The sequence below is a fragment of the Anolis sagrei genome, chromosome 2 (genome assembly GCF_037176765.1).
Source record: "Anolis sagrei isolate rAnoSag1 chromosome 2, rAnoSag1.mat, whole genome shotgun sequence".
NCBI lineage: Eukaryota > Metazoa > Chordata > Lepidosauria > Squamata > Dactyloidae > Anolis > Anolis sagrei.
Window position 1 is genome coordinate 104791789 of NC_090022.1, and position 22174 is coordinate 104813962.

The 22174-nt window shown below is 39.6% G+C and overlaps 1 protein-coding gene across 1 annotated transcript in view; it reads right to left on the reverse strand.

Annotated features, from left to right (window-relative positions):
• DOCK2 (dedicator of cytokinesis 2) overlaps window positions 1-22174 on the reverse strand; it is a 343321-nt gene that overhangs the window by 297083 nt on the left and 24064 nt on the right. The window contains exons 8-15 of the mRNA XM_060765022.2: window positions 21271-21425; window positions 19760-19841; window positions 15743-15878; window positions 13701-13776; window positions 13027-13100; window positions 12532-12657; window positions 5888-6012; window positions 2159-2257 (exon numbers count right to left, since the gene is read on the reverse strand). Of these exons, the coding sequence (XP_060621005.2) occupies window positions 2159-2257; window positions 5888-6012; window positions 12532-12657; window positions 13027-13100; window positions 13701-13776; window positions 15743-15878; window positions 19760-19841; window positions 21271-21425 (873 nt within the window). The remainder of the gene's footprint in view (window positions 1-2158; window positions 2258-5887; window positions 6013-12531; window positions 12658-13026; window positions 13101-13700; window positions 13777-15742; window positions 15879-19759; window positions 19842-21270; window positions 21426-22174) is intronic.

The window sequence follows — 22174 nt, forward strand, 5'->3', positions numbered from 1 at the left end:
TACTTTCAATAAATGTTTACCACATCATGCATGCATCACTGTGAGTTTTAGTTTAAGGGACCTGTCTAAGGCCCCCCTCTACACTGCCATATAATTCAGATTATCAAAGCAGATAATCCACACTATATGCTTTGAGCTGGATTATATGAGTCTACACTGCCAGGTAATCCAGATTTTATGTGGCAGTGTAGAAGGGCCCTGAGAATGTTAACTTAGGGCCCTTCCACACAGCCTTATATCCCAGATATCCCACAATATCTGCTTTGAACTGGGTTATCTGAGTCCACACTCAGATAACGTGGAATGTTCTGCTTTGATATTCTGGTATATAGGGCTGTGTGGAAGGGCCCTTAGTAAAGGAACTGTGCTGGAGGCTGAACAGCTGTCCAAGGTGCTATTTAAAGGGTCATACCTCACGTAGCTCCTTTGAAGTTTGAATTAAAATCCTGAATTTATTCACCGTCCTACTGATATGAAAGTTGGCACTTGCCATCAATGACGTCTGCTTATAAAACCTGCCCCCCTTCCCTGACTTCTACAGTTCCCAACTTCACGTCCATCCCCATGCTGTTTCAGGGGTCTCCCAGATCCACAGGGGAAACCTTGATGGTGATGATGATTATTATTATTATTATTATATATATCCCGCCTTTCTCCCCATGGGGATTCAATGAGGCTAACATCTATCCACACTAAACAGTTTAAATAGAGCAATACAAAAGTTTTTTAAAAAATAAATAAATAAATAATAACAATGTGGGGAAAAACAGAATTTAAATAAAGCAAAAACATTAAAATAGCCTTTAAAACTCATATCCTCTCCCCAATCCCCCCCCCCCACCCTATCCAGAGCATCCCCTTCCCCAAAAGCCTGTTGGCAGAGGAAGATCTTGACTGCCTGTGGAAGGCCAGCAAGGATGGGCCATTCTGGTTTTTCTTAGGAGGGGGCTCCACAGCCTGGGAACAGTCACTGAAAAGGCCTTCTCCCATGTTCTCACCAAGTGTGCTTGAATGGTGGTGAGACCAAAAGAAGTCCCTTCCCAGTAGATCGTAGATGCCTCCCAGGTTCATAGAAAGACATGCGGTCCTTCAGATAACTTGGACCAGAGCCATATAGGGCTTTGTAGGTCAAAACCAGAACTTTGAATTGTGCTCAGAAATGTGTTGAGTGGAGCTGTCGCAACAGAGGAATTGTACGCTCCCAGTAGACAGCCTCAGTTAGCAACCTGGTGGCTGCTCTTTGAACCAACTGAAGTTTCAGAGCACTTTTCAAAGGCAGCCCCATGTAGAATGCATGACAGTAGTCCAACTGGTATGTAACAAAGGCATGTACCACCATGGGCAGATGACACTAAGACCCACAATTATAAACAGGGAATTGGAAAATTTTAAATGTTAGTTCATGAAAGCATTTCTTTATATGCTTAAAATGTACCATTTACAATTGCTTAACAGACAGAGATATTTGAAATGACAGGAAAATGAATGTTTCAGTACTCAAGAATACCTTCTATTATGCTTTTCCTCTCCCTGTTACCCTATGTCTACTCTTGCCAAAACACCTTAATGGAATTAAACTTATTATCTACCTAAGAATCATATTATGACAGTAATTTTCTATAGTGCTCTCTCTTTAAAAGGAGCAAATTTACAATAAGCTTGCAGCCATTTTGCAATTATTTCCATCACAGCCTTCCAAGAATTTACTTATTATAAGTTACATACACACAGCAAGGTTAACTTTTAATTCTGTTCAAACAAGGACAAGCCTGATGGAAATAAATTATATTACAGTATTATAATAAAGCATATGGGGGGGGGGGGGGAGAGACAACCTAGAACTTCCTTGATAGAATTATTCTTTGAATTCCTTTTTAAGTTTCAGTCATACATGCACAATATAATTATCTCTTTGAATGTTTGCATACTTTTCATATATTTTCAGATTTAGTAGTTTTCAAAGGGTAATTATAAGGCTAAGAGTAGGAATAGTTTAAACTTCCAGATGTGGTTGGTCTGCAATTCCCAGTATTCTTTAACTGTTGGCCATGCTGGCAAAGGATGCTAAGAGTTGTAGTCCAAAAGCTGCCAGATTCCTACTCCCTAATAAGGAAGGCCTTTAAACACAAAAGAGAAGCCCCCTCTTCTTTTGCCATACCTTTACTGTCTCCATCCAGCGAGGTTGTTTGACTTGATAGTAGACAACTGATTTGTATTCACTCACTGGCTTGTCCCCAGCTCCTGAACAGATTGCATTCTTACACACAAAAGGGGAAAGGGGTTGAGAGAGAGAAAGACACAGATACTTGAACTCTCACATTTTCATTACAGGACTATATTTATTTATTTTTTCAAATATATATATATATATATATATATATATATATACTGACAACTATAGAACCAGTTGTAATCTTTTTGTTGCCACTCCAAAGATAGTAAATATACAGCAACCAAAGGACTGTAACACCAAATAAAATGGGCTTACAATGGTTTCATCAATGAAAATTAGATCAATAGGGAAAGGAAGGTAATGTTCCTCCACACAACAATAGAAGTGTTAATCAGGGTCAGTATCTGCCAATGTTCAGAAAGTTGCTATTAAACTACAATTAGTTGTGTTGTGAGTTATTCACATACCCACTCACTCACTTAGTATTTTTACTGTAATTCTTTAAGTCCTACTTCTCAAAGGAAAGTACAATATTTTCTTAAGGATACACACACACCTGAACACTACAAGTAATTGGTCTCTATGGTATAAGATACGTTCTCTTATTTCCCACCTTATCAACACAACACCCACAACAGTGTATAAGGCAAAGCATAACCCAGTGGTCCACCATTATTTAGTGAAACCGTACTCCTATAACTATGAAATATAATTACACTACAGAAAGGACTGAGGTTATTGCTCATAAATATAATTTTTGACCATAATATTCCCCCTATCTGGAGTGTCTCACTCTCAGCACCACTGCCCTATTGCTAAAGGCAGGCCACAGCATACCCCACCTTCCTGTTCACTTTGACTAGTTTTTTTAATAACTTGTCAGTCTGTGGCTGTGGGATCCCTGCCATTTAAACATTTTCCCAATGCCCTGCTGCTGCCATTAATAAAGCCACTAAGTCTGTGTGTGTGTGTGAAAATACACCAGACATGCCTTACCCCTTGTTTTCATAGCTACATGATAGTGTCTTAACATGCAGAGGAGAAGGCTGAGAGGAGACATGATAGCTATGTATAAATATGTGAAAGGATGACATAAGAAAGATGGAACAGGCTTGTTTTCTGCTGCTCTGGAAACTAGGATTCGGAGCAATGGGTTCAAATTACAGGAAAGGAGATTAAACCTGAACATTAAGAAGAACTTCCTTACTGTAAGAACTGTTCAGCAGTGGAACTCCCTGCTCAGAATGTGGTGGAAGCTTCTTCCTTGGAAGCTTTTAAACAGAGGCTGGATGGCCATCTGTCATGGGTGCTTTGAATGTGATTTTCCTGCATGGCAGGGGGTTGGACTAGATGGCCCATGCCGTCTCTTCCAACTCTATTATTCTATGATACTATGGTTCTATAATAGTTAACTGGAAAATAACCAGTTAACAAGAAACAAACACCTAACAAGATTGCAATTAACAAGAAATTTAGCTTAATGGCTTAAATGATAAATCACCAGGCAACAGAAGCACTTTCAAGGACAATATTATTCCGCAACAACTATGCCTGAATAACTCTCTTTTCTTGTTCTTGAAGAAGTAATACTGTGGTTCTCCCATTCATAAAAAACACAATACATTTTGCCTTATCAGCTAAAGCTTACTGCACCTCATCTATTTATTATAATTGAGATTCTGTTGTCTATCATTGCTATCCAACTATCTCCCTGCCTAAGTTATTGGTGGAAGTCCCAGAAGTGGTGTTGATTTTGCTAAAACTGGTTGTGTTGAGAGATTTAACATTCATAATGAGCCCGCCCTCCCTCCCCCATCGCATAGTAGTAGGTTGGAATTTTATGGCTTCAGTGCCTACTATGTGAATTTCTCATTTAATTCCGGGCCTTAATGAGGTGGTATGGGACATTATTTATCTGAGTTTTGCTAACCAAGATGAAGGGTGATCTGTGGATAGAGAGTTTCAAAAGAACGGAATGGTCATGTTCTCCCCCTCTTTCCTCTCAAAAGAAGTAAAATAAAATACAACATACAAATCATCATCATCATCATCATCTTTATTTATAACCTGCCCTATCTCCCCAAAGGGACTCACATACACATACAGATCACATGAAAACAAAAGAAGTGGCAACATATCACTTCTGGTATTATTTTTGGGGTGGCTCTACTGTTTCTGGAGGACCCACTGTAGCATGGAGTAATTTTCAATCTTTAGCCAAAATGAAGGATTGCTGTTTGTTTATATGCGTTCTAAAATATGAGTTCTACAACTATACAATTCCCCTTTAAACCCAAGAGGCAGCAGAAGGGGGGCAGAGGAACCACAAGAGCAGCAATCAGGAAGACCATGGAGAAATTTGCTGTATACAGCATACCCTCCGACACTTAAAAGTGAAAACCAGGGCACATGTGCCCAACTGATATCAGGATTTGATCAAGATGACCAAAGTTATAAATGAGAAGGAATACAGAAGCTAAAAGCGGCTGCCATACTTTGCATTTGTCTGTGCCTATGGGGAATGACAAGATTCCCTCCTCCTCTTCCTCTAGTTAACTTAATGGAGTACAGACTCTTTTAGTACTTTGAAGTGATTTTCAGCATTTGAAGTAAGCTAAGGACAAAGGGACAAAGTGGGAAGAGGAGAGAGCAACTGGCACATTTTAAAAGCAGCTGAAAAAGGTGGGGGAGCAGAGGATTAATTGGCACGTTCCCTGCCAAATTAGGACATTTGGAGGGTATGCTTACAGCCTGCTCATGTTTGTCTGCATTTTTTTGCTCCTGCCAAATGACGCTGAAAAAAGTGTGACTGCTAGTGCAATGCACCAACAGGACAGCTCCCATTATCTGTAGCGAGTTACTTCAAAGCTCCACTTATACCAAACCAATTGTTACTGTTGCAGCATTGCAGGGTCTTTTTTGTGAATCTCCAGAGAGTTCTCACAGAAGCTAATGCTAATAAGGGGAAATACATCATTGTTCGCTACTGTTTAATTGCCAGGTAGGTTTTCCATTTTTCCAATTTGCATGGCAAGAGCATGCAATGTCAAGGCTTTTGCTGGTAGGATGGAGTCTGAAATAGAAACTATGAAATACACCAGCATCTAGGCTCTGTGGACCATTAACAGCATTTTAAAAGCAATGTTTTTGGAAGTATATATTGCACTCTGCTTCCTTAAAGAGAATTAAGGTATCTCCTTAAGATCACCAAACAATAAAAACTGCAGTAGCTAATGTAACACACTATCCTTGACACCCTTGTATTAGCAAAGAAACTATAGCAGCTGTACCTGAAACATTCAAGTGCAGAATGTAGAAAAGAAAAATTAAGATATACATCCCAATATCATCAAGTAAACCATATCAGGATTTTTGGAGTTCCTTTTTCTAAACATCCATCAGATGTAGGCAACAGATTTATGCCAGACTAAGCTATTTATATCTATTACTTTCACTCCCCATCACTGCATCACAAGTTCAAATCTCTCAAAATATATTACACGATTGGGACAAGATGGGCTTTTAAGCCTATGGGTGTAGACCACTGTGGGGCAAAGAATCAAGTATTACTCATCATTACACAATAGTAAACAGATCAAGGCCAGCAAATTTGAACTGCAGAGCAAGTATAGCAGAAACTTAATTTCTGGCCAAGGGAGGAAATTCACCTAAGTTGCACTTTGTTATCATTAGTATGCACAGAGTAATACTTACTGGTATTACTTTCCCTTCTTCATCACACACACACATGTTGACTTCTACATTTCTCTGAGTGGTTTTATTATACTTATCCAGGTCTCCATATATTAAAGTAATATAGATGTCATTTCTTACATCACCTACAGAAGAATTACAAAAGGTTAGACACCAGGATAAAAGCGACTGCAAACAGCTAATATCACAGAACACATTAAAGCTATGTCTGACATGCTCAGCATTACACTGAAGTGTGAAAATTCAAGGAGAAATTGAAATGCAGCTTTGATGTTTATTATCAGACTTTGTCTTGTCAGGAAAGGGCTGAATGTCATTTCCACATGAATTGGTAATTCTCATCCTGCAATGACACCTTCTGGTGAAGCCCAGTTAAGGCACTTCACAACAAGTAATGGCAAGTCATGGTAGACTTAAGAAACAAATGAACACTACAAGTACCATTACCACTCAGATAATTTTGTGAGGAATGAGCAAAAGTTGTCTTAGAGAAACTGACTCACTGCAAATAGGGCTTTATCAACATAGCTTTACTACCATGGACTGGAGGCACTTTGGATTGTTTGAGGGTTTTTAAGAATAGCTACACACACGTATACACACAGTTACATAGCTGACCACTTTTCAAATGGAAGGGCTTCTGCTTTTGGAAAAATAGGGGCCACACATTGGCTTTAAAATGGATTCCCTTTCAGTTCCACTGCTTAGCTTTTGGTTCCAAGACAGCAACCCTGTGACATGAATTTGTGTCACTTGCTTGGGAGTGCCTTAAAGAAACTCCCCACTTATGGCATGTTCTCAGCCCAACAATTCAGAGCTAAAGTTTGAGAATATGTAAAAAGAAAAAGAAAGTAATGTCATGGACTCATATCTGGTGTGTTCAAGACACCAGAACACCTCCATGTCATGAAGTCACAGCCAAGGTTGATGAATGAAAACAGAATGAAAATATCTGGTGCCCTGCATGAGAAATAGCCTGATAAAATGAACCAGCTCAGACTGCAAGACCTGGAGGATGTACAGGGAACCTTTAGATTGGGAATAAACCAGAAGCAGCAGGAAGCAACAAAAACCGCTATAGGGTAGTTTACAGCAAATTAGAATCATAGAATCATAGAATCATAGAATCATAGAGTTGGAAGAGACCTCATGGGCCATCCAGTCCAACCCCCTGCCAAGAAGCAGGAATATTGCATTCAAATCACCCCTGACAAATGGCCATCCAGCCTCTGCTTAAAAGCTTCCAAAGAAGGAGCCTCCACCACACTCCGGGGCAGAGAGTTCCACTGCTGAACGGCTCTCACAGTCAGGAAGTTCTTCCTAATGTTCAGATGGAATCTCCTCTCTTGTAGTTTGAAGCCATTGTTCCGTGTCCTAGTCTCCAAGGAAGCAGAAAACAAGCTTGCTCCCTCCTCCCTGTGGCTTCCTCTCACATATTTATACATGGCTATCATATCTCCTCTCAGCCTTCTCTTCTTCAGGCTAAACATGCCCAGTTCCCTAAGCCGCTCCTCATAGGGCTTGTTCTCCAGACCCTTGATCATTTTAGTCGCCCTCCTCTGGACACTTTCCAGCTTGTCAACATCTCTCTTGAATTGTGGTGCCCAGAATTGGACACAATATTCCAGATGTGGTCTAACCAAAGCAGAATAGAGGGGTAGCATTACTTCCTTAGATCGAGACACTATGCTTCTATTGATGCAGGCCAAAATCCCATTGGCTTTTTTTGCCGCCACATCACATTGTTGGCTCATGTTTAACTTGTTGTCCACGAGGACTCCAAGATCTTTTTCACACGTACTGCTCTCGAGCCAGGCATCCCCCATTCTGTATCTTTGCATTTCATTTTTTCTGCCAAAGTGGAGTATCTTGCATTTGTCACTGTTGAACTTCATTTTGTTAGTTTTGGCCCATCTCTCTAATCTGTCAAGATCGTTTTGAATTCTGCTCCTGTCCTCTGGACTATTGGCTATCCCTCCCAATTTGGTGTCGTCTGCAAACTTGATGATCGTGCCTTCTAGCCCTTCATCTAAGTCATTAATAAAGATGTTGAACAGGACCGGGCCCAGGACGGAACCCTGCGGCACTCCGCTCGTCACTTCTTTCCAAGATGAAGAGGAAGCATTAGTGAGCACTCTCTGTGTTCGTCCACTTAACCAATTACAGATCCACCTCACCGTAGTTTTGCCTAGCCCACATTGGACTAGTTTCCTTGCCAGAAGGTCATGGGGGACCTTGTCGAAGGCCTTACTGAAATCCAGGTACGCTACATCCACGGCATTCCCCGCATCTACCCAGCTTGTAGCTCTATCGAAGAAAGAGATCAGATTAGTCTGGCATGACTTGTTTTTGATAAATCCATGTTGACTATTAGCGATGACTGCATTTGTTTCTAAGTGTTTGCAGACCACTTCCTTAACAATCTTTTCCAGAATCTTGCCCGGTATCGACGTGAGGCTGACCGGACGGTAGTTGTTTGGGTCGTCCTTTTTTCCCTTCTTGAAGATTGGGACCACATTGGCCCTCCTCCAATCTGCTGGAACTTCTCCCGTTCTCCAAGAACTCTCAAAGATGGTTGCCAATGGTTCCGAAATGACTTCCGCTAGTTCCTTCAATACTCTTGGGTGTAGTTGATCTGGCCCTGGGGACTTGAACTCATTAAGAGCGGCCAGGTATTCCTGGACGACTTCTTTCCCAATTTGGGGTTGGATGTCCTCCAATCCCTCATCCACTCCATCTTGCTGAGGTTGAAGACTCTCTTTTTGTGAGAAGACCGAGGCAAAGAAGGCATTAAGTAGTTCTGCCTTTTCCCTGTCCCCTGTCAGCATTGCCCCATCTTCTCCTCGAAGAGGTCCTATCGCCTCCTTGTTTTTCCTTTTTCTACTGACATAAGAATAGAAGCCCTTTTTATTGTTTTTAATGTCCCTGGCAAGTCTGAGCTCGTTTTTTGCTTTAGCCTTGCGGACCTTTTCCCTACAGGTGTTGGCTATTTGTTTGAATTCTTCTTTGGTGATTTCTCCCTTTTTCCACTTCTTGTGCATGTCTCTTTTGTGTCTTAGCACAGTTAGAAGTTCTTTGGACATCCATTCTGGCTTCTTTGCACTTGTCCTATTTTTTCTCTTTGTTGGCACGGTTTGCAATTGCGCCTTGAGTATTTCACTCTTGAGAAATTCCCATCCATCCGTAGCTCCCTTGTCTTTTAGTATCTGTGTCCACTGAATGCTGCTCAGCGTTTCCTTCATTTTTTGGAAATCAGCTCTCCTAAAGTCCAAAATGCGGGTTTGACTTGTCTTAGTTTCGGCCTTCCTTTGTACCTCAAATTGCAGGAGCACATGGTCACTTGGCCCTAAGGATCCTACCACTTCGACCGCATCGATCAGGTCCTCCGCATTTGTTAGGATGAGATCAAGAGTAGCCAATCCCCTTGTTGCCTCTTCTACCTTCTGGACCATGAAATTGTCTGCAAGGCAAGCGAGGAATTTGTTGGACCTTGTACTCTTGGCCGAGTTTGTTTTCCAGCAAATATCGGGATAGTTGAAATCGCCCATGACTACTACATCTCTTTTCTGTGCCTGTTTGGTCAACTGTTGGCAGAAGACTTCATCAAGATCTTCCTCCTGGCTTGGGGGTCTGTAGTAGACGCCTACAATGACATCTTTTTGAGTCCCAGTTCCCTTGATTCTTATCCAGATGATTTCAAGCTGGTTTCCCAGATTGCTGTCTTGAATTTCTTGTGCAGCATAAGAGTTTTTGACATATAAGGCTACTCCGCCTCCTCTCCCCTTTGTTCGGTTTCTGTGAAAGAGGTTATACCCCTCGATATCTACATTCCAGCGATAGGAGTCATCCCACCAGGTTTCAGTGATGGCTATGATATCATATTTGTGGTGTTGTGCTAGAAGTTGGAGTTCGTCTTGTTTATTTCCCATGCTCTGTGCATTAGTGTAAAGACATGTGAGCCCCTGGGATCTTCCCTTGAGCTGTTTAATTGGTATTATTGTGCTTTTGGTACGTGGTCCTTGTTGTGTTTGTGCAGCCCTCCGTTTAGCCTTCTGGCGATTCCCAGACATTATGGGTAAAGTAGTGTTCGCAAGGCTGTTGTCCCCCTCCCCCGGTGGACCTAGTTTAAAGTGCGTCTAATGAGGTTTGCGAGTCTGTGAGCAAAAAAGTGTTTTCCTACTTGTGTGAGATGCACCCCATCCCTTGCCAGTAGGCCATCCTCCTGGAATAGCAGGCCATGGTCGAGGAAGCCAAAGCGTTCCTCCTGACAAATTGCTAGCCTATAACTATCTCTGCCCTCCCACCCAGTGAACCTATGTTAAGGCAAGGTTGTATTGCCTACATATTGATGAGATGGTCTCATCACAACTGCTTTAATTGTCTCATCACAATTAAAGCAGTTGATGCCTCTTGTTCTCACTCTGGAGCCACCTAGGGATTGGGAGCATGATAAAAAATAGGGAGATTATTCAAAAATATTTTAAAATGCCAAAAATGTATTTTGCAAATAGGAAAATCTGTCAAGAAAAAGCTGGACTAATGAGAATTTTCACAGTTTGGAACTTGGATGTGGTTGTTTTACGCAAAAAAAAAACAAAACAGAATATTGGTGATTGGTCTAAAATACAGAATACAATATGATTTCCATGCAGAAAATGCTATACTCTGTGCAAAACACATGCATTTTTTTTTTACAGAATAAGTTGCAAATTGGAAACAGCCTTCAAAGATTATGTGGTGGAATGAAAATTCCTGTAATGAATTGTTACTAGCTTCAAGAAGAAACTTGGTAAAGAGTCACACCCCTAAATTCTCCATACCTGTGAATGCCCCCCCCCCCTCAATAAAACTTAGAGCCATCTCTCTCAACTTCATTGCATCCAGACAGAGTGGCTACGTTAGAGGAAGTGTTTCAACACCGTTGAGAAAAGCTACAATCAACACTCAAAAGTTGCAGTTATAGCAGTGCAGAAGTTACTCAAGATACAATTATTTGGATTTCACCCTTCATATTTAAAAGCTCTTATTTCAAGGCTACCAATTGCACCTCAGCAAAAATGTATCTGCCAATCTGAAGTTCTCTAAGGTCCCATAAGATATTACTGCTGTCAACTATGCTTAATTCCCAAGCAAACATTTTCTTTAAAAATTGTTTAATACGAATTAACACTTGCATTGGGAATCTAGGGGCTAATAACTAGTTCCTTAGAGATTATAAATCCATCAGCATGCAACAATTAAGAAACTAGAGCTTTTAACTGAAGGTTAATAAAGTAAAGCATCTCAGTGGATTAAATAAAGAGCAATTTGTTAATATAATGCATACATTTTCACATAATGCATAAATATGGGGAAAATTTAGTACTATCATCATTTCTGAACTTTATCAGTTTATGAGGGGGGAAAGTACATATTCACTAGTGTGCATGTTTTTGGATAAACTTTATTAATGTTTTACGTCACTGAAGATTTATGGTAAAACAGAGAAATAAAACCCCCAGTGAAAGTGTTTTTATCTTCTTAAGTATATTCAAAACATCCACACATAAATGGAGGTGATTCTTTTTAGAAACATTGCACCTTATCGCATTTCATTTATTCAGAAAATGAAACATTTCATTTATTGTTGTACTCACCAATTCTTTGAAGTCTTTTTGAGTCAAACATTTTCCTGATTTCAAGATATTTGGGGTTTTCTCCCATTACAAAATATTCTGGACTACTTTGTTCCTTCAGTCTGATCTCAAAAGTGACTTTTTTTAAAAAAAAGAGTTTGCTCCCACATGCATTCCTTTTGGGTTTTGTTTGTTTGTCTGTTGTTTTACATTCTAAAGCCTCAGTAATAAGGTGTCACTTTCCCACCCATCCATAGTTGTGCGGCTGGAGATAGACACATAACCAACATACAACCAACATGCCTTGGCAGCCTCTCTGTTCCAGTAGCAAGATAGCTGATGTTTGTCAAGAGAAAAAGGCATATAGGTGAGGTGCCATTGGCCTATTTCCATTTTCCAAGGTTAGAACGTTTGGCTGCATATGCTGAGCAATCCCCCTCTGCTTATATCCATTTCTGAGCTCAACAATTCAGAGCTAAAATTTTAGAGTATGCAAAAAATATTAGATGCCAAAGTGGGCAATTTGGGGAGTGTCTGGGGGCAGGGAGAACTTTTGGATGGGGTATAAACTGGAAGCAGCAGAAAGTGATACAAGTATCTTTCCACAAGACAACTTGTAGAACTTGTTTTCTTGCCCCTTCTCTTCCAGCAAGTACCCACATCCTCTCAGTAATGCAGTCCCACGTGCTACAGAGAACTGACATGAGTGGGTGACAATGTAGGGAAAGATTGTAGAGAACTGGTTGGAAGTGCAAAAGTACTACCCCTGATTTTCCATTATGTCCCCCTTCCTCCCTCAACACCCTCCATTATTCACTCCATTTAACAGAATCTCCAAACACTTGAAGGAGCAGGGAGAGAAGGGCAGAAATGGTGAAAGGAAAAGCCAATCCCAGTCTTCCCCCTCCAAAGAAGTAGATCCCAACTCCAGTGCATATCCTTCTTTTGCATGGTATGCATAAGGTGGGAGAATGAAGAACAAAACAAAACTGACATTCAGATTTTAAGCAAAAGCAAGCAAGTTCCTACCCGGCATAATTATTTCAGGAAAGCCAAGCTTCCGAGCAACAACAGTTGTTCTGTCAACAAGATGAGGATAGTCCTTCCTAATCTGTGCAACATCTCCAACAAGCATTTTCATAGTCACCCAGAGTCCTTCAAGAGAAAAGGGGTATCCATAGTAAATTGTCCACAACTCCTTCTAAATGTTGGTTAGAAAAACCCAATACTTGCAAGGGCAAGATCACATTTAAAACAAACCCCAAACACAATTCTCATGTGGCATGCTAGAAAACTCAGTCTTCAAACACGTTTGTAAGATCTGTATCATATACACCTGTAAAAAGGCTGAAGTGGTTGAGCAAATATCATAGCCGAAGTCCATCCCTTAAGGGGCTGAATGTGGCACTGGCTGTCATGCAAACTGATGCTGAGGGCAATGGATAATGCCACCATGCTATGATTACTAAAGGGGAATGGGAAGACCTTTACTCATTTTTTTCTTGAAGTTATACATCTCCTCACCTTGTCCACCACCATCACCTTTGAGTGCTGTGACCTTGCTTAAGAGATTGTGCAAGAAGTCATTCTCTGACACTCTAAAAAAAGGAGAAAAATAATTGTGCAAACTGAAGACACACACAGAAAAATTACACCAAAACCACAAGAAAAGCCAAAATGTAATTGTATCACCTCAGATTCCTCTGCCAATGCTTTGAACAGTAACAGTATATTTGTAGTTCCAGAACAGATGTTAAAGAGGGGACAGTAAGCTTGTGTAAAACTAAAAACACAAGAGCTCCCAAGTGAATTAAGATGACACCTGAGCTACGACAAGCCAACAAAAAGGTTAGCAGCTTAAGAACAATCCTTCAGGGAAACAGATGTGAAGTCTGTTCCAAAAATGTGAGCACAGGTATGACATATAAGGTTTTTTAAAAAGTAATTCTTATGAATAAATTGTGAAAATGGAAGAACCAACTTTGGATTTTGTTGGCTTTCCTTTTGCAATACCCTAAAATCAGATGTAAACAGCTCTTTCACAAGCAGAAGATGCCATGAGTACATGAGATAGAAGTTTTAGTCTGTATTATATTTATTTTTGCTGCAAGATTAAATTGTGCCATTTGTGCCAAGCACAAATTGTTTTCCATTTAAGCTTTATTTTTAGCCCACTAAAAGCAAATAGATTTTCTTACGGATGAAAAGGAATGAAATGTTGCTTCTCTTCATCACTTTCTGCTTTGCCTTTAATGACGTCTGTAATATCCATCACTAGAAAAATAATAATCAATTAATACAAATAGAAAAGGGACGAAAGATAGGTACCTTGTTAGGATTCCATATGAAGTTTGTGAAGTTTGAACACAGATACGACATTGCAATTGATGATCCTACAGTTCGTTTGTGTGGTGTTTTTTAAAGTTTCAATATTTTTTTTTACATTTTCTGCCCATTTAGACAGTTTCAAAACGTGGGACCTGTCTCAATTTTTACCAGAGGTGTACAAACAACACGTCTAGTATAAACAAATTAATTCAGAATAAGGCAAGGTTTCCTTGATTTGTTCCAAATTAATTAAACACCTCATTAGATCCGGGCCTTCCTGAAAGGTCTGGGTCTAATAAGATATTGGGCCTGTGGGAACTCAATCCCTGGACTGCTTCTGCAGCCCCGGGAACTGAGTCACCACAACCATCCTGCACCTTTCGAGCTTTTGGAGCCCAAAGGTGTGGGAGGGCACCCTTCTCGCCAGCCTCCCATTTCCCCCTAAAACTTACTTTAAAAGGTCCCTGGCTGCCATAAAGCCTCTCCTCATGTCCTCCTAATGTGAGAAAATGACACATGAGGAGACCGAGGGGTGAGGAGGGATTTTCTTCCTCATCCCTCCTATCTCCACATGCGTTATTTTCTCACGCTAGGAGGACATGAGGCAAGGCTTTATGGCAGCCAGGGACCTTTTAAAGTAGGGGGAAATGGGAGGCTTCAAGGTGGCTTCATTCCATCTTGATTTCAATCAGGATGACATGTAGCCAACCCCCCCCCCCCCCCAAGAAAGCCCAGGATTATATTGGGTGGGTGGAGACTAGTATCTGAGCCAAAGCAGGTTATTTTAACCCATTTTGGCATGGGTTTTACTTGTGCAGGAGATCTCCAGATGCTTCTGGCTTCAAAATCCAACAGTGAGATATAATGAGAGTTGCAGTCCCACAAGTTTCCTTAGTTTTTATCTAGATAAAAATACAGAATGCCACAGTGTTTCTTCAATGGAATGTAATATATTCCCGACCATGGTTTGTACATAGCTGTCAACACTGCAACTACTGGAATGCCAGTATATGCTTCTATGTATTCTCACTAACACAAGTTTTACCCCCCAAAAAATCAATTATTTGTCCCAGATCCCTGTATCATCAACTGACTTAATTATATGGCAATGCAGAGCAGCCAATAAATACAAAAGACCTAGGTAGATGGCAATTAATTTGACTTCAAGGCAGCTGAGGCAGCTAATTTGTTGTTCTTGCTTAAATAATACATTGCTATTCAAATTTTGCTTGTGTGTGTTATATTGTTCAAACTTTTTTAACCAATAAAATTCTAGGATGACATCCTACGCCAAGGTATCCCCAGGTGAAAAGCTCATTTAAAGTATTTCAGTATATTATCTGTATTTCCATGAAATGTTTTGCCTTTTTCTCACTTGCCTTATATGTGCTTCTGTCACTCTGCCACCCAGAGGGCTCCCAACCTCACGGCCCTTTTTGAACAGAGCTCTTACTGAAGATATTCAAAGAATACCTTCACTTTGCAGCATCACTGAATAAATGTATGAGGGGACTTTTGGTTGGACAGCCACTTCCAACTCTTGTGATGCTTATGATCTCTCAGTAAAACTCCATATTCAACACCGACTTCAATGTTGCTCCAATTTTAGAACGTTTAACCTATATCATTAGCTAAAGGAAACCATTTCTATAACTTTATTATCTTGCACTTGAATAATTTTTTAGCACCCATGATCCAGGAAGGCCTATGTGTAAAATTAAGAAAGTATGTCATTCCCAAAGAGTCATAAAACACCCCTAGCTCAATAGATTGCCACTCTGAAGTTTCCTTCCAACTTTCAGGTGTGCCTTTTGCAGGTTAGATGTGAGACAAAGCAACTAAAAGGGTGGAAACATGTGGAGAAAGGCATGTAAAGTCTTTGGGGTCTTTGCTCATGTTTTTCACTGCTTACCTGCTACACCAAATGGTCGTCTGATGCCCTGAGTATATTTTCTTGAATTAGTGTCTCGGAGATCCATTCTTCCAATCCGTACAATTTGACAAATCAAATAAATTTTTTCTCTTGTAAGATCTTTATTTCCAAGATCCTGAAATGATCACAGCAAGACTTAGTTAACAGATTCTTGGGGAATATTCCTTGTAAGTAAAAACATAAAATTTAGAACTACTACCAGTGCAAGTACTACTATTTTATAATGGGAAAAGTATGTGTGTTCATTTAAGCACAAAGTATCAGTTAAGTAAAACTGGATAGAAGCAACATGGAATATGAATTCAGAATATGCCAGAGGATATATAAGAAGTTTGGAAGCCTGGAGAAGAGAAATCCAAGATACGTCATTTTAAAATATTCAAAGTGCTATTGTGTGGAAGATGGAGTGAGTTTGTTTTCTGATGATCCAAAGGGTAGCTACTGAACCAATGGATTCAAATGGCAAATAAGGAGATTCTGACGAAACATTAGAAAGGACTTCCTGACAGTAAAAGTGGTTTACCAGAGCATATTCTGCCTCAATAGGTGGTGAACTCCTTTTTGTTAGAAGAGGTTAGATGGCTACTTCTTAGTGGTGGATTGCTGCACTGGTAGGGATTTGGACTAAACAGTGTTTTGGGTCACTTCCAACTCTATAATAACTTTAAAGTGCAATGCTCAATGAAGTCTGTAAAGCACAAAGAGGAACAAATCAGTGCATAATCAAGATTTTCACCTAGTTTGAGCCAATCTTTAGGTTTTTTATATGACTTTACCAGGAAATAGATATTATGGGACTCGGTCAGACTTATTTCTGACTAGACATGTATAGGACTGCACTGAAAAAGTATTTTAAAGATTAGTGATAACGATTTCAAGATTAGTGATATAAATATCTAACATCAGTATCAAGCTGTCAATTCTAAAACTAAGTTTAATATGAAACACATTGATCCCTCAATGTTCTGAAAACTAATTTCAGAAACTCATTTTTTTACAAACTCTTTATATATATATAGCACACAAATATTACAACTCAAACAGGCTGCAGATATCATCTCCATGCTGACTCTTTTGCAGAGCTTTTGTTCTCAACTGGAGTCTTCCCACCATTTGATTTTTAAATTCATCTGATATTAAAATGCAATCTGAGGTTTTAGCATAAATGCTTTATATTTGGGGATAAAGTGTGCCTGTTTATTCTTAAAATATGTATTCAATGTGTACATTTTCCTCTCAGAAACTCACAAATCTACAACCCAGGGTGATTTTTAGGTTGGGCAGTTCAATGAGTACACTTGTGGTTGCGTGGCATCACTGCTGCCAAGAGAGAGTTTCTGGAACCATTTGAGTGTGTTCATAGACAGTTTTGAACAGTGTGTTCTTGAGATACCCAAAGATTTTGCTTTGAGCAAAATTAAACATGATAGCACAGAACAGCCATAAAATCATTAAACTTGTACTGCAAAAAAACCTCCCCCTCTAAATTCTTATTGGTCCCTTGATGACAAGTAGGTTTTCTTTATTCCTTAGTGGCATTCACGAGCAATAATTAACTGATGTCTTTCACTAATTAGGATATAAATTTTATGTATTGGTGATTTCAATCACTTTCTCTATTCAGTGTAATATCTGTCCACAGGAGTAATATTTTTTTCAACCACAATATTAACTTCTGCCAAATACGGCTGTGAACAAGCTAAAACCATATGGGTCTTTTCACATAAAGTCATGCATCTAGACTACCTATTCCCACTCATAAGCACAATACACTAGCACATTCTTAATCTTGAAATAAATGAAGCAGAGCCAAAGGCAAAAAAGAACTCACAGCAGTTTAATACAGGAGAAATGCATAAAGATTTAGCTTTGGATCCAAAGGTTCAGTTGCAAGAAAATGCTTCCTCTACTTAGCATTGCCAATAGATTTAAGTTTTAAAATTATTTAGGGACTGCACTATATTTTAAAAGTAAATCCTGCCTAGCCAGTTCAGGGCAGATTACTCTCTCTCTCTCTCTCTCTCTCTCTCTCTCTCTATATATATATATATATATATATATATATATATAGTATAAATTAAGGACAAGATTTGGTGCCAAAATTATGGATCTTGATATAACCCATGGATAAGTCAAGAGTTGTTCCATGGAGCAGGGAAAGCATCAATGTCGACTCAAAAGGAAGCTGCCTCTAGCCACCACTATTCCCTACCCAATGATTCAAGTGCCACAACACAGTAGGAAGGTTTAGTGCTTTTTCATAGCTCTTTTGTTATTCTACTCAGATAAGATCACTGTTCCTTTTCTTATAAGAGTTAAGGTACAGTACTTACACTGACTGTAGATGTTGGCTGACTGTGTAGATTGTTTTGTAGTTAAATTTTCTATAAGTAGATTTCTACACTTATACATGAGTATATAGGGTACTCTTCAGTATGTGCCATAAACCAGAGTAGAATCTAGTGACCAATCCAACAATCTAGTTATTGTATTGTCGAAGGCTTTCATGGCTGGAATCACTAGGTTCTTGTGGGTTTTTTCGGGCTATAGAGCCATGTTCTAGAGGCATTTCTCCTGACGTTTCGCCTGCATCTATGGCAAGCTTCCTCAGAGGTTGTGAGGTCTGTTGGAAGTAGGAAAAATGGGTTTATATATCTGTGGAATGGCTGGGGTGGGGCAAGGAGCTCTTCCCTGCTGCAGTTAGGTGTGAATGTTTAGCTGATCACCTTCATTAGCATTTGAAGGCCTGCCTGAGCCTGGGAAAATCTGTTGCTGGGAGGTGTTAATCTGTGCCTGGTTTTTTCCTCTCTGTTGTTTAGCTGTTTTAATTTCTGAGTTTTTTTTAATACTGGTAGCCAGATTTTGTTCATTTTCATGGTTTCCTCCTTTCTGTTGAAATTGTCCACATGCTTGTGGATTTCAATGGCTTCTCTGTGTAGTCTGACATGGTGGTTGTTGGTGTGGTCCAGCATTTCTGTGTTCTCAAACCATGAAAATGAACAAAACCATGAAAACATGAAACCATGAAAATGAACAAAATCTGGCTACCAGTATTAAAAAAAACTCAAAAATTAAAACAGCTAAACAACAGAGAGGAAAAAACCAGGCACAGATTAACACCTCCCAGCAACAGATTTTCCCAGGCTCAGGCAGGCCTTCAAATGCTAATGAAGGTGATCAGCTAAACATTCACACCAACTGCAGCAGGGAAGAGCTCCTTGCCCCACCCCAGCCATTCCACAGATATATAAACCCATTTTTCCTACTTCCAACAGACCTCACAACCTCTGAGGAAGCTTGCCATAGATGCAGGCGTAACGTCAGGAGAAATGCCTCTAGAACATGGCTCTATAGCCCGAAAAAACCCACAAGAACCTAATCTAGTTATTGGATTGTGATTTCCACTAGCTCTACCCAGCATAGGTGATTGTCAGTTGAAGCCCAACAGCAATAACTCCACATTTTGTGCATGTTGTATTCCAGCCTATTCAGTCTATGATTGTGTCTGATGTTCATGTTGATGTTCATGATGTGCATGATGTTTATGTTTATGTTCATGATGGGAATGGGAATGATGTTCCTGATGATGGGCCTGGGGATGAGGGTTTGCTTGGGCCTGAGTTAAGTTCAAAAGAGAGGCCTGAACAGTTTCAAGGCCACGTTCTTGAGAGAGGCCCTTTGTCTCTTTTCTCAGAACAACTGTCTGAACATGATTTGTCATGTGCAGGAGTTAATGAGGGAGAATATAATGAAAGCTTGGACAGAAAGCAAAGTCTTCAGAGGCTAAGACAACCAGTTCGGCTTCAGCAAAAGAGAGATTACAAACCATTATCTGGTGGGAAAGTCAAGAGTTCTGAGATTCAAACACTAAGAATATTAAGTTAGACAATTGTCTCCTAAAGCCTCCCAGATGTACAATAGCAACTACTTTATGCAAGAATTTTTGCCAACAACAGAATGTTGAATGTGGGTCTATATAAAGGGAGAAATACTCACAGTGAAAACCACTTTCAGATTGTTAAAATTATCAATTTCTTTGACAAAACCTTTGCTTCCCCATCTCACCAAGTAATTTTCACTGTTTTAAAAGAACACACAGTGTTATACAAAGTACAGTCATGACGGATAACATTCAATTGGCAAATAAGATTTTCCCCCTGCCCAAAAACTACTTTTCCATTAGGAGCCTCTGCCCCCCCCCCCCCCATTTTGAAAATGTGTTATGTTCTCTGACACAGAGTGAAGCCAGCTTGAAATTATAACAACTACATCCCCACCCCCATCCCTTATCTGCTGAAATATGTAGAAATCCTTTCCAAGGCAAGGAGGCAAGTTCTGTCTTTCTTACTCTAGAGGAGGTGCTCACCTGCAGGTAGGCACGCACACTGGGCCTGCACGCCACACACGCATGCTCTTATGTAAAAATCCCCTGCTCTTTTCATCAAACAAGTGAATTAAAGTCCTCCTCCTCTAACCCATACACTGCTTCTCCTCTGCTGCTGCTTCTTCACCTCTTCCTTTTTCTTTGCCCAGATTTTTATTCTAAAGGAGTTCCCCAGAGCCAGTTAATTACATACATTTCTATCCCTGGCAGCCAGCCTGCCCAGGGCAGGAAGGCAACTATGACTACTTTGAGTTTCATAGGTATGATAAAAATACAAAAGCTTAAGAACAAAATAAGAGAAAAAGAAAAGTGCAATCCCCTTTGCTAATAGGATTGGCCTGCAAAGGGTAATTTCTGAGGATTTACTCATAAGTTCTCCACTCTAAATTGAACTAGCTTAACCTCTGGTAGTGAGCTTTCTAGGGGTGGGTGTCCTAAAGGACTTTTTTTCTGGTAGAATTCCTTTTAATTGTGCTTCCCAGTTGTAAATAGTCCGAGCATTTATTTTTAAACCTGTATCACCACACATCTTGAGCTGCAAAGGTATTGAGCTACGCAACCTGAAATGCCAGCAAATTTCTGTAATCATAAAAGGCATATGCCTTACAAACATCTCCGGTGTCTCCCACAGTTACAATAAAATGCATAGGTATGTGGTACTTGATAACATTACAAACAGGGTAGGATACTGTGGTTGCTCATTAATGTGAGCCCACAGAGCAATTGCACCCACGGGAAAATAAAACTGTAGAATTGCCAATTGCAGGACATTTTGATTTCTTCCTTTATTATTCCCTATATTTTCCTTCTGTTTTAAAATAAGATAAGCACATTCATTATTTATTTATTTTAATTCTGGAGCTGTTCTGTCCCTTAGGGTACCAAAAACACATACTTGGATCATTGGAATTGCCACAGTAAAGCTACTTATTGCTATCATAAAATTATCTTTAAAGTTTGAAAGCAAGGTTTAAGCATCTGTTGATTTCTATATAATTTCCTTCAGCTATGAAATATCAGTTCTCTCTTTTTAACAGATGATTGAAAGAAGCCACACACTGAGCCTACTAGTGTACCTGAATTTATCTGGAAAACATGGAATTAACATGGAAACACAACTTACCTTATCACCATGTGCTTCTGAGGATCATACAGGGACATGAAAAGTTCAGCATCTTCCCCGATTCGGCAGACAAAATTTCTTACAAAGACATAAAGGCTATGGGTGGGGGATGAAGTTTTTCGGGAAAAGGTTCCATAATCAGATTCATCTTTGGACTGTATACAAGCAAAAGATAAGGCAGATATTAAATTATCCCGAATAAACATAGATGCAATTGTTATAACTGTGAGATTTCTCCTTTATTAGAGGTTACAGTAGTGTTAAATTATAATGGTGTTTGAATCAAAACAGCAGATGCAGATTGAATCTTAGGATTTCAATTCCAAAGATGTAAAGAATAATGAACACCATCTATGAATAATTTTGAAGCCAATACACCTTTCAGATTAAGCATAAACACATACAATCCACTGCAGAAAACATATTTTGCAGAGTTATTCAATAGTTGATGACATGCTATCATTGTATCAATGTAGCATTTTTGTGGTACTGATTTCTTAATCTTCTTTTATATTTTGTTGCTATCAAAGAAAAGTTACTATCAAAGAACTTCAAAAGCTACATCAAACACACATTGGGTCTGGTCTACAGGAATAGTCTTAGCACTGATATTAGAATAGTTATTTGTTTCTAGTATCACTTTACACTTGGAAAACTATAGCTTGAAAGGATACACATGGCAGTGGATCTTTAATAAATTACAATATGACCTCATGCCTTCCAAATAGAAAACAAAGGTTGGATCTCAACTGACTATACAAAGTAGTTCAAGCTGCATTATATGGCAATGTAGATCCAGCCAAAGTTACTTACCTGGTGGAGAATGCATGTGGGTCAGGGAAATAGATCCTACAATCTTGACTATAAGTCAAGGTCCACACATCAGTCTTTCAAATAGTCTTTT